Source organism: Bison bison, unplaced genomic scaffold (assembly GCF_000754665.1).
Source record: "Bison bison bison isolate TAMUID 2011002044 unplaced genomic scaffold, Bison_UMD1.0 scf7180017863957, whole genome shotgun sequence".
NCBI classification, from domain to species: Eukaryota; Metazoa; Chordata; class Mammalia; order Artiodactyla; family Bovidae; genus Bison; species Bison bison.
The window spans coordinates 1689295-1702945 of NW_011494529.1; the positions used below are offsets into that span (position 1 = coordinate 1689295).

At 38.8% G+C, this 13651-nt stretch overlaps 1 protein-coding gene across 4 annotated transcripts in view; it reads right to left on the reverse strand.

The window, feature by feature from the left end:
• Positions 1–13651, reverse strand: part of INADL (InaD-like (Drosophila)) — a 396383-nt gene that overhangs the window by 17634 nt on the left and 365098 nt on the right. For all 4 annotated transcript variants that reach the window (XM_010833911.1, XM_010833910.1, XM_010833909.1 and 1 more), the window contains one exon: positions 2412–2518. In XM_010833911.1, the coding sequence (XP_010832213.1) occupies positions 2412–2518 (107 nt within the window). The remainder of the gene's footprint in view (positions 1–2411; positions 2519–13651) is intronic.

Here is a 13651-nt window from a genome sequence, read left to right on the forward strand (position 1 = left end):
CTAGAAGAGAGAAATCAAGGTGAAGCAAACCGGGTAAAGAACATTTGTTTCAAATGTATCATTTAGATTGCCAAAGCTTCGTCCAGTGTGGAAGTCATCTCTCTCAGAAACAACACAGCTAAAAATTAAATTACCTGTGTGGGTTCACAAGGAGTTACGCTTAACTAACGCCAGTTTCTTATTCCTGTATGTAGTTGTCAAAAGGGTAAAAACCTAAAGGAGTTCCAGCACCCTGGGTCCTGTTGTCTTATTTTGCAGGAGTTTGTCTGTGTATCCTGGCAGTATCACTTGTTTTGCAACAGCATGCTTGTCCGAGAGGCAGCACCATCTAATATAAATGCAGCCATTCGTGCGACATTTGCAAACTCAGAGAAATTTGCAAACCTGGGATGCGAGCAACCTCTGAATATGCTGTCTGCCTCAAACACTCTTCCTCTCCTCTGCCTTGATTTTGCCTGGCTTATTTTAAGCTTCATTTTCAGCTGCTTCCCACTGACACCGGCTGTTTGCTGATGTACCTACTGGTTGTTTACAGCAGGCATTTATAGTAATTTCTGAATGTCTATGCCATATGTATTATTAACTGTTTCCAATGACACTCCAGCTTTTTTCAATTATTCTAAAACTCAGCTTAGGCATTTAGTGCCAAGCACACTCCCTAGTTGAGTTGTCTCTCTTCCATGGTTTCAGAGGACCCTGTGCTTACTTCCCTCTCTCATTGAACTTGGTTCTCCAGCACTTACCAACTGTTTTATAACCATGGATTTATGGGTCTGTTTTTTGTTTTTTTTTTTTAATTCTCTGGCAGTTCCTTGAGAACTGGGGCAATGCCTTTGCCTATGTTTCTGAGTTTGAGTCCTCAGGACCCAGCACTTTTACAGTGTCTTAGGAAGGCACTCAATAAATACCTGCTGAAATAATGACATATTATCCCCTATGGCTGAATGGTAATGATGTCATGAATATGACTCTACCTCTCATCACTTTGTGGCCTTATAAGCACTCTCAGTAATAGCCCACTGGCTAGACATGAACTTGATTCATGTCTCTTCTTTTAAACACAGCCCCCATTTCCAAAGATACTGAGGTGGGAACCTTGAAGTCCAAAGCCATTGTTTTAGAGCTAGCCCCTGGGGCCCACCAAATCCTTAGAGACCTTCATAACTGTGCCTATTCACAATTAGAGGCTGTTTTCTTGGGGAGAGGAGGAAACCAGCTCTACTCCTCCATTAACAACACTACATGGAGTTTGTTTCCATTTATCTCACAGTTTCAATTCATCTTATTAGTTTTAATACACTTTCATGTAGAAGACTAGTAAAAAAAATTAAAACCTCCAAATATTAACAGCGATCAGATTATAATGATCTTTAAATTCTTTTATGCTAGTGGTTCCCAGCCTGCTGGCAGCTGTGGGATCATAGCAAAGGACCCAGGGTCACAGGGCACCTCTGCAATTCCACAACACATTGAAGGGTGTTACGTGAACACTATTCTTCACACAAGGGTCCTGATTTTCTTTTTTAAATAAAGGGCCACTACGGCTTGAAAGTATTATACTTTCATGTATCTGTCCATTTTAATAGCAAGCATTCATTATTTTCATAATGAAAAGAAAGTAAAATGAGCCTAGTTCAATATTCTTAAGAAAAACAAACTCAAAGCTCTCATTTAAATTGATGAACAATCAGGAAAAAGTTGGGAATGGCTGTGATCATTAGATCCTTCCAATAAATCACTCAGATCAGTCCACAAACATTTATTGAGCCCTGGCTAGTGACCAGGCACTTGTGGAACTGGAGTAACTTCTGGGGCAGCATTTCTCAAAGTCTGCATCCCCAGCTTATCTGTGGCAACATTTCCCTGGAGAACCCAATGTTGACCACCTTCTCAAGCTCTCTGTGAATGGACCAGAAGAATTAGCATTTTAAAATATGCCTTTTAGATTATTTTTATGGATATTCTAGTTTGAGAAACACTGCTTTGATGAGCAACTTTAATTTCAGAGACAGGTTTTAGCAAAAAAAAATGCCAGCAAGTATGACAAGAAGAGTTAACCTCAGAACAAGATTTTAGCTTAGAAACTGAGGGCATGTGTTTCTCTGCATAATAAAGCAGGGTGAGCCTAGGCTATAAATCTGGGGTTTCTGGGTGGACAGGGCACATGCACAGTGGCCAGAGGCAGTGTGTGCAGGCCCGGTAGCAACAGTTCATGAAGAGCTCACATGATGGAACAAAGCCCTGGGAGAAGTGGAGCAAGCCTGGTGTTTTCTTGGAGGTTCTCCAGGAATCAGAAAATGTAACGTGCCCTATCCATTCCTCTCCCTTAGGGGGCACACTCTACAATCTGGACAAGGTCCCACTGAGCTTTGCCACACACATAAGAGGCACTCTGCTTCTAGAATACTCACTCTGTGTCCTCCAGATGATGCTCGGCAGTGGGCGAACCAATGTGGTAGCCCGTAGACAGGTTCTCAAGCTGAGTTGCTATGGCACTTACATTGGTATCTGCTACAACCTATTGGGGGAAGTCAGAGCAGGACAACCCATTATAAGTCAGGGGAGAATTAAAGAAATCATACTCCATCCAACCATCAGTTCTCAGTCTTACCTTATCTAACCTATCTGTAGCATTTGACACAATGGGTTATTCTTTCTCTTAAACTGTTTTCCTCATTTGGATTCTATAATGTTACACTTCATTAGTTTCTTTCTACCTTCTGGCCATTCCTTCATAGCTCACAAAACTAACTCTCAGAGTGCCAGATTCACTCCTAGAGCTTCTTCTCTTTCCATCTCAACATCCTCTTAGATATCTTAGGGGATATCATATCACCTTCAGAAATTAAATATGTAATGATAATTCCTGAATCTGTACCTTCAACACCACCTCTTACTTAACTCTAGACCTACTTATCCAATCACCAATTTGACACCCCTAGCAGGATGCCCGGCAGGTATCTCAAACTAATCTGTCCAACCCTGAGCCACCCCCTGGCCCCCATGTCTGCTCCCTAGCCTTTCTTATCTCAGGTAATGCAACTGAATTCCTCCAGCCTTAGCAAATACCTTGGTGTCATCCTTGACCCCTCTTCCTTTTACAGCCCATTTTCAATCCTCATGCAACTGGTCTTTCTATAAAATCATCTCTTGTTCGGAGTTTTAAAAAAGCCTCCTCACTGGCCTCCTTGCTTCAGCCCCCGCCCCCTGCCCACTCAGTCCATAGCAGCTAGAATGTTTCTGTTAAAATATAGAGGATTAGTTCACTCTTCTGCTTAAAACTATCCAAAGGAAATCTGGACTTCCTTGGATAACATGCTGAAGTTCTTAGATGGTCTATGAGGTCATCGGTAGGTGACCTGCCCAGTTATGACTCCACTTTTGTCTCCAAACATTTTCTCCTGTGTTCACTCTGCTTCTTGAACCCAGGTCTCCTGCACTGCAGGCAGTAAAGAATCCGCATGCAAGGTGGGAGACCTGGGTTCAATCCCTGGATTGGGAAGATTCCCTGGAGAAGGGAAAGGCTACCCACTCCAGTATTCTGGCCTGGAGAATTCCATGGACTGTATAGTCCATGGGGTCACAAAGAGTCGGACATGACTGAGCGACTTTCACTTTACTGTGCTCCAGCCACACTGGCCTCCTGGCCTTTCCTCTAACGTGCCAGAGACATCTCCACCTTGGTGCTTTGCAACTGATGTTCATTTTGCCTGGAATTTCTGCATCCAGTATGTTCATGGCTAGCTCCTTCACTTCTCTCAGGTCTTTCAAATCACCTTCTTTGGCCACCGTATCTAAAATTCCCACACCAGTGTCCCAGCCCAACATTTTATATTGTTTAAAAAGAAACAACAGGCCTCCAGCACAGAAACAGATGCACAGATCAATGGAACAGAAGAGAGAGCCCAGAGATCAACCTACACACCTATAGCCAATTAATCTATGACAAAGGAGGCAAAACTATGCAATGGGGAAGACAGTATCTTTAACAGTGGTGTTGGGAAGACCAGACAAGTACATGTAAAAGAATGAAATTAGAATTTTTTTTTCATACCACATACAAACATAAATTCAGAATGGATTGAATGTAAAATTGGAAACTGTAAAACTCCTAGAAGAAAACGTAAGCAGTATACTCTTTAATATAAATCTTAACAATAATTTTTTGAATCTGTCTCCTTAGGAAAAGGAAACAAAAGCAAAAATAAACAATGGAAAGTAATTAAAAAGTTTTTGCACAAAGAAGGAAACCATTGACAAAATGAAAAGACAAATTACCGAATGGGAAAAGTTATTTGCAAATGACATGTCTTATAAGTGGTTAATATCCAAAACATATAAAGAGCTCATACAATTCAAAATATATATATTTAAAAAAAAATGAACCACCTGGTTAAAAATAGTTAGAAGATCTGAACAAACATTTTTCCAAAGAAGACATATAGATGGCAAAAGGGCCAATGAAAAGATGCTCAACATCACTAATCATCATAGAAAAGCAAAGCAAAACCACAATGAGACAGCACTTTACACCTGTCAGAATGTCTATTATCAAAAAGACCACAAATAATAAATTGGCAAGACTAGAGAGAAAAGGGAACCCTAGTACACTGTTGGTTGGAATGTAAATTGACACTTCTGTAATGGAAAACAGTACAGAGCAATGTAAGTGTCCATCAACAGATGAATAGATAAGGACTTCCTTGATGGCTAAGATGCTGTGCTTTTAATGCAAGGGTTCCATCCTTGGCTGGGGAACTAGATCCTATTAAAGATCCCTCATGCTGAAACAAGGATAGAAGATTCTGTGTGCTGCCACTAAGACCCGGCACAGCCAAATAAATAAATAAAAATAAATATTTTTAAAACCTCATTTTATTTTAAAATAAAAGAATCCTTGATTAAAAAAAAAAACACACACACAAATGGACAAAGAAGATGGACACAATGGAATACTATTCAGTCATAAAAAATCTGCAATTTTTGCAAAACTTTGCATCCACATGAATGGACCTACAGGATATTATTCTTAGTAAAGTAAGTCAGAGAAAAATACATACTGTTATGTTTTCACTTATACATGGGAACTAAAAAATGAATGGATATAACAAAACATAAACAGACTCACTGATACAGAGAACTAGGTTATCTATTAGGGGATGGGAAGGGGGGAGGTACGAGAAGGTGGAAGGGGATTAAGTACAAACTCCTGGGTATAAGATAAAATACAAGGATGTCATATACAGCACAAGGAATATAGCCAATATTATATGATGACTTTAAATGGAGTATATGTTGTACACCTGAAATTAATATTAAGACATTGTAAATCAACTATATTTCAGTTAAAAAAATTAAAACAGGAGAGAACAAGATGGTGGAGGAATAGGTGGACATAGAGTACATCTCTCTCCACGGATACATCAGGAATACACCTTCAGACACAGAAATGCACGCAGAACACCAGCTGAGAGTGGACAGGAGTACCTGACCAGTGGAAAAGAATATATAGAACCACGCAAACCTTGGTAGGATGAAGGAACTGGGGGGAAAAACAGGAGTGTTAGTAGAACTGGACCTGCCCTCGGCGGGTGGGAGAACTAAAGCAGGGGTCTGATCCCCAGAGCGGGGCAATTGTCTGAGTCAGAGGAGAAACATTTAAGGCTGAGAGTGAAACAGCTGATCTGTGGCAGCCTAAATGGAATGAGAATCAGACAGTCCTTGCTGAAGCCATACATAGGCTGGGCAGGAATGCAAGTCTCCTGGAAGGGGCAGAGGCAGGAGCTGGAGTTTAGGGATTGTGGATAAATCCCAGTTCGAGGGCTGCTGTTCAGCGGAGAGACGGATCGAGGGGATATGAGGGAGGAGATCATGGTGGGAAATGCCTGTGGAAGAAAGCCAGGCAGTCATGAAAGCAAGGCGACACTGCTGAGTCATGCGTAGGGGTTGGAGCCATTACCATAGCCTCTCTCTCTCCCACAGGCCAGCATCGGCAGCTGAACAATAGATGCCGGCCCATCAAATGCCTGATGCACTGAACTACGGAGTAGGACCCCACCCAGGGTGCCCCTTTAAGTGCCTGATGCACCGATCTACAGAAAAGGACCCCAGCCAGGGGAGCCCTCTAGGTGCCTGAACGGGTGGAGGTACGGAAAAAGACTGGCCGAAGAGGCCTTCTGATCGCCAGCTACAAGAGGCTCAAAAAAAGACTCTGAGAGGGCCATAACTCCTGCTGCAGAGGCAGTGTGTGTCCCTGAATACTTGGTGCCACCAGGGTCCCCACAAGCCAAGCAGCTGCACCATCTTCACACTCAACTCTCACTGAGGCAGAGCTGCCACAGGCAAAAAAAAAAAAAAAAAGTCTTGTGTTTATGTGCATAGGGTCACTTTGGTCCTGTCTGACTCTTTGCAACCCTGTAGACTGTGGCCTGTCAGGCTTCTCTGCCAGAGAAGGGGTTCTCTAGGCAAGAATACTGAAGTGTATTGGCCAATACTAGTTGCCATACCCTTCTAGAGTGCTATATTTCCTACTACCCTAGCTGTCAACCCCCCTGAGTACCTGGTGCTGCCAGAACCACGGCAAACCAATCAGCTGCATCACTTCCACACCTGGCCTTCACAGGGGGCAAACCCAAGCCCTCCAGGGTGGCCTCAGGAGCTAAACCCCAGTGGAAGACCCACATGTAGAGGTGGAAATAAAACCACAATTGAAACCAAGGGGCAATGCAGCTAGGGAAGAAGACCCAAAACCTTCCTACCAGCTGTACAAGCTGCAGATTAAGTCCACACATAAACTAAGTAGACTCTGTGTCTATGGAATATATAAAAGGCCATTGAGAGCTCCCACAAAATAAAATGCCCTAGCTCTGATAGCTGTGGACATTGGAGGCAAGAACACACAGGAGCAGGACCAGATTAGAATCTGAGCAGCCCCCACAGCAGGTCCAGAGATCAATACAGTGTTGGAGGGCATCCTAGGGAGGTAATGTGGACTGTGATTCCCTATGCAGGAAAGGACTCTGACAGCACAGACTCAAGAAAAACATTTATTATTCTTATTTTTTGACTTGTTCTGTAGATTCTTTTGGATTTTTTTCTTTTTTCCCCCCCATCTGTTGTAGTTGTCAATTTTATTGGCACTAAGAAATCCAATTAAGCTTTTGAGCTTTTTTTTTTTTTTCTTTTTCCTCAGTCACATTTTTTATTGTTGTTATAAATCTCTGCCTCTACAATGGGCTTTTGCAGTTCTGTGGAGTTTTCCTTTTTTTTTTTTTTCTTTTCTCTTTTTTAAATTAAAAAAATTTAAACCTATTATTATTTTTTCTACATTTATTCTTTGTTTGCTTTTCCTACTATTCTTTTCCCTTTGCAGTTAATCTTTAATGTATATAAATCTTCTTTATCTACTTCTATTTAACTTTGCATGTCTATTCTTTCTTCTTTTCTTTCTCTTCTTTCCTCTCAGTTTTATTTTCATTGCTTTATTCCCCAATTGGCACCTTGCTTTAGTTTTGTTTTCCAGTTTGTGCTTTAACTAGTTTTGTTCTGGTAATTTTTGGTTTCCTTTGTTTGGCAGGTCAGTCTATTGTCTTAATTTTTGCTGGACTGTTTTGATTTTGCTTATGGGTGTGTATGTATATGTGTATATTCAGTCATACTTTCTACTGTTGTTATAAACCTCTGCCTCTACACTGGGCTTTTGCAGTTCTGTGGAGTTTTCCTTTTTATCCCCTTTTTTCTTTCTTCTTCCATTTTTTTTTCTCTTTTTTATAATTCTAATTTTTATTTTTTTAAACCTATTATTTTTTTCTACATTTATTCCTTCACTTGACTTTCCTACTGTTCTTTTCCCCTTGCAGTTAATCTTTAATGTATATAAATCTTCTTCATCTACCTCTATTTAACTTTGTATATCTATTCTGTCTTTCTTTTCTTTCTTTCCTTACCTCTCAACAGATTTGTTAGTTTTGTTTTCATTGCTTTATTCCCCACTTGGCACATTGCTTTAGTTTTGTTTTCCAGTTTGTGCTTAAGTTAGTTTTGTTCTTAACTGGTAAATATAATTTTTTATTTCCTTTGTTTGCTGGGTCAATCTACTGCTTTATTTTTGTGGGGCTGTTTTCACTTTGCTCATGGGTGTATATGTATATTGTATATTCCATTATTTTAATTATTATTTGCCTGGTTTTCTAACTGCCATTTGCCTGGGGTTCATCTTTGGTTTCTCACTTTCAGATATTTGTTTTACTCTTCCTTAATGTCATAACAAACCACTTGTGGAATCTTTGTTCCTGACCAGAGATCAAACCCTGAGCCTTTGGAGTGGGAGAACTGACTCCAAGACCCTAGACTACCAGAGAACTAACCCTAGGGAATATCAAATAATGAGAACTCACACAGAGGAAACCACTTGAATACAAGACTGGGCATCACCCAACCACCAGTAGCACCCTCTGCAGGATGCCTCATCTAAACAACAAACAAAACAAAAATACAAATCCAATCATCAGCAGACAGGAATACTACTTCACTCAGCCTTGCCCATCAGAGGAAAAACAAACAAAAACTCAGTACAAATCTCACCCTATACGAACCTCACACAAACCACTGGACCAACCTTAAGAGAGCTTAAGAAACCGAAAGGAAGAAAGAATTCAACCTTCTTCAAGGAAAGAATTCAACTTTCCTTGAAGCCTGGGAAAAGGAGACCTCAAACACAATAACTTAAAAAAAAAAAAGGAAAAGTCAGAGAAATACTGCACAAATGAAGGGACAAACCAGAAACACAGAGGTTCAAATAAATGAAGAGGAAATAGGAAAATTACCTGAAAAATAAGTCAGAATAATGATAGTAAAGATGATCAAAAACCTTGAAAACAAAATGGAGAAAATGCAAGCATCAATTAACAAAGACCTAGAAGAATTAGAGAGTAAATGTACAGAGACAAACAACACAACTACTGAAATAAAAATACTCTAGAAGGAATCAATATCAGAATATCTGAAGCAGAAGAACGAATCAGTGAGCTGGGAGATAAAATGGTGGAAATAACTTCTGAAGACCAGAATAAAGTAAAAAGAATGAAGAGCTGAGGACATTCTCAGAGGCCTCTGGGATCATATCATATGCACCAACATTCGAATTGCAGGGGTCCCAGAAGAAGAAGGGAAAAAAAGGATAAGAGAAAAATTTTGAAGATTATAGTTGAAAATTTCCCCATCATGGAAAATGAAATAGCCAATCAAGTCCAAGAGGCACAGAGAGTCCCATACAGGATAAACCCAAGGAGAAGACACATACTAATCAACTAAATGCCAAGACACATATTAATCAAACTAGCAAAGACTAAACACAAAGAAAGAATATTAAAAGTAGCAAGGGAGAAGCAACAAGTAACATACAAGGGAAACCCCATATGCTTAACAGCTGATGTTTCAGCCGAAACTCTGCAGGCCAGAAGGGAAAGGCAGGATATATTTAAAGTACTGAAAGGGGAAAATCCACAACCAAGATTACTGTACTCAGCAAGGATCTCATTCAAAATTGATGGAGAAATAAGAAGCTTTTCAGACAAGCAAAAGTTAAGAGAATTCAGTACCACCAAACCAGCTTTACAACAAATGTTAAATGGACTTATATAGTCAAGAAATACAAGAGAAGAAAAAAGATCTACAAAATCAACCCCAAACAATTACAAAATGGCAATAGGAATATATACATCAATAATTATTTTCAATGTAAATGGATTAAATGCTCCAACCAAAAGACACAAATTGGCTGAATGGATACAAAAACAAGACCCATGTATAAGCTGTCTACAAGAAACCCACTTCAGACCTCAAGACACATATAGACTGAAAATGAGAGTATGGAAAAATATATTCCATGCAAATGGGAAGCAAAAGAAAGCTGGAGTACCAATCCTCATATCAAAAAAGACCTTAATATAAAGATTACAAGAGATAAGGAAGGACACTACATAATGATCAAGGGATCAATCCAAGAGGAAGACATAACAATTGTAAATATCTATGCACCCAACATGCTGCTGCTGCTGCTAAGTCACTTCAGTCATGTCCGACCCTGTGCAACCCCATAGACACCTCTGTCCCTGGGATTCTCCAAGCAAGAATACTGGAGTGGGTTGCCATTTCCTTATCCAATGCATGAGAGTGAAAAGTGAAAGTGAAGTCACTCAGTCATGCCTGACTCTTTGTGACCCCATGGACTATAGCCTACCAGGCTCCTCTGTCCAAGGGATTTTCCAGGCAAGAGTACTGGAGTGGGTTGCCATTTCCTTCTCCAATGCACCCAACATAGGAGCACCTCAATACACAAGACAAACACTAACAGACATAAAAGGAGAAATTGACAGTAACACAATAATAGTAGGAGACTTTAACACCCCACTCACACCAATGGACAGATCATCAAAACAGAAAATTAATAAGGAAACACATATCTTAAATGATACATTAGATGAGATGGATCTCATTGATATCTTCAGGACATTCCATCCAAATGCAGAATACACCTTCTCAAGTGGAACATTCTCCAAGATAGATCACATCTTGGGTCACAAATAAAACCTCAGTAAATTTAAGAAAATTGAAATCGTAACAAGTATCTTCTCCGACCACAATGCTATGAGACTAGATATCAATTACAAGAAAAAAACTGTAAGAAACACAAACACATAGAGATTAAACAACATGTTTCTAAATAACCAACAGGTTACTGAAGAAATCAAAAGGGAAATAAAAAAATTTCTAGAAACAAATGACAATGAGAGCACAACTCAAAATCTATGGGATGGAGCAAAAGCAGTTCTAAGAGGGAAGTTTATAGCAATACAATCCTACCTCAAGAAACAAAAAAAACATCAAATAGACAACCTAACTTTACACCTAAAGCAACTGGAAAAAGAAGGGAAAAAAAAAACCAAAATTAGTAGAAGGAAAGAAATCATAAAGACCTGAGTGGAAATAAATTAAAAAATGAAAGAAACAATAGTAAAGATTAAAAAACTAAAAGCTGGTTCTTTGAGAAGATAAACAAAGTTAACAAACTCTTAGCCAGACTCATCAAGAAAAAAAGAGAGAATAATCAAATCAACAAAATTAGAAATGAAAAGGGCAAGGTTACAACAGACAATGCAGAAATACAAAGGATTATAAGAGACTATTATGAACAACTATATCGCAATAAAATAGATAACCTGGAAGAAATGGACAGATTCTTAGAAAAGTTCAATCTTCCAAGACTGAACCAGGAAGAATTAGAAATTATGAACAACCCAACTAAAAGCACTGAAATTGAAGCTGTGATCAAAAATCACCCAAAAAACAAAAGCCCAGGACCAGATGACTTCACAGAAGAATTCTATCAAACATTTAGAGAAGAGCTAATGCCTATCCTTCTAAAACTCTTTCAAAAATTGCAGAGGAAGGAACACTTCCAAATTCATTCTACAAGGCCACCATCACCCTGATACCAAAACCAGACAAAGACAACACACAAAAAAGAAAACTACAGGGCAATATCACTGATGAACATAGATGCAAAAATCCTCAACAAAATTCTAGCAAACAGAATTCAGCACCACATCAAAAAGCTCATATACCATGATCAAGTTGGGTTTATTCCAGGGATGCAAGGATTCTTCAATATACACAAATCAATCAATGTGATACACCATATTAACAAGCTGAAAGATAAGCATATGATAACCTCAATAGGTGTATAAAAAGCCTTTGACAAAATTCAACACCCATTTATGATTAAAACTTCAAAAAATGGGCATAGAAGGAACCTACCTCAACATAGTAAAGGCCATATATGACAAGCCTATAGCAAACAATATTCTCAATGGTGAAAAACTGAAAGCATTCCCCCTAAGATCAGGAACAAGACAAGGGTGTCCACTTTCACCATGATTATTCAACATAGTTCTGGAAGTTCTAGCTACAGCAATCAGAGAAGAAAAAGAAATAAAAGGAATCCAGATCAGAAAAGAAGTCAAGCTCTCACTATTTGCAGATGACATGATACTGAACATAGAAAACCCTAAAGATAGTATCAGAAAATGACTACAGCTAATCAGTGAATATAGCAAAGTTGTAGGATACAAAATCAATACACAGAAATCACTTGCATTTTTACATACTACCAATGAAAAATCAGAAAGAGCAATTAAGGAATCAATCCCATTCACCACTACAACAAAAGTAATTAAATATCTAGGATTAAATTTACATAAGGAGATGAAAGAACTGTATACAGAAAACTATAATACACTAATGAAAGAAATAAAAAATGACATAAACAGATGGAGAGATATTCCATGTTCCTGGGTAGGAAGAATCAATATTGTGAAAATGACTATACTACCAAATGCAATCTACAGATTTAATGCAATCCCTATCAATTTACCAATGGCATTTTTTCACAGAACTAGAACATAAAATTTCACAATTCATATGGAAACACAAAAGACCCCAAAGAGCCAAAGCAGTCTTGAGAAAGAAGAATGAAGCTGGAGGAATCAAGCTTCCTGACTTCAGGTTATACTACAAAGCTACAGTCATCACGACAGCATGGTACTGGCACAAAAACAGAAATACAGACAAATGGAACAAGATAGAAAGAGCAGAAATAAACCCATACACCTATGGGTGCCTTATTTTTTACAAAGGAGGCAAGAATATACAATGGGGCAAAGATAGCCTCTTCAATAAATGGTGCTAGGAAAACAGGACAGCTACATGTAAAAGAATGAAATTAGAACACTTCTTAACACCATATACAAAGATAAACTCAAAATGGATTAAAGACCTAAATGTAAGGCCAGAAACTAGAAAACTCTTAGAGGAAAACATAGGCAGAACACTCAGAATGACATAAATCAAAGCAAGATCCTCTATGACCCACCTAGAATAATGGAAATAAAAACAAAAGTAAACAAGTGGAACCTGATTAAATTTAAAAGCTTTTGCACAGCAAAGGAAACTATAAGCAAGGTGAAAAGACAGCCCTCAGAATGGGAGAAAATAATAGAAAATGAAACAACTGACAAAGCCTTAATTTCCAAAATATACAAGCAGCTCATACAACTCAATACCAGAAAAACAAATAATCCAATCAAAAAGTGGGAAAAACACCTAAACAGACATTTCTCCAAAGAAGACATACAGATGGCCAACAAACACATGAAAAGATGCTCAACATCTCTCATTATTAGAGAAATGAAAATCAAAACTACAATGAGATATCACCTCACACTGGTCAGAATGGCCCTCATCAAAACGTCTACAAACAATAAATGCTGGAAAGGATGTGGAGAAAAGGGAAATTTGCACTGTTGGTGGGAATGTAAATTGATATAGCCACTATGGAAGTCGGTATGGAGATTCACTAGGAGTAAAACCAATCCCACTCCTAGGCATATACCCTATGGAAACCAAAATTGAAAGAGACACATGTATCTCATTGTTCACTGCAGCACTATTTACAATAGCTAGAACATGGAAGCAACCTAGATGTCCACAGACAGATGAATGGATAAAGAAGTTGTGGTACATATACACAATGGAATATTACTCAGCCATATAAAGGAACACATTTGAGTCAGTTCTAACGAGGTGGATGAAA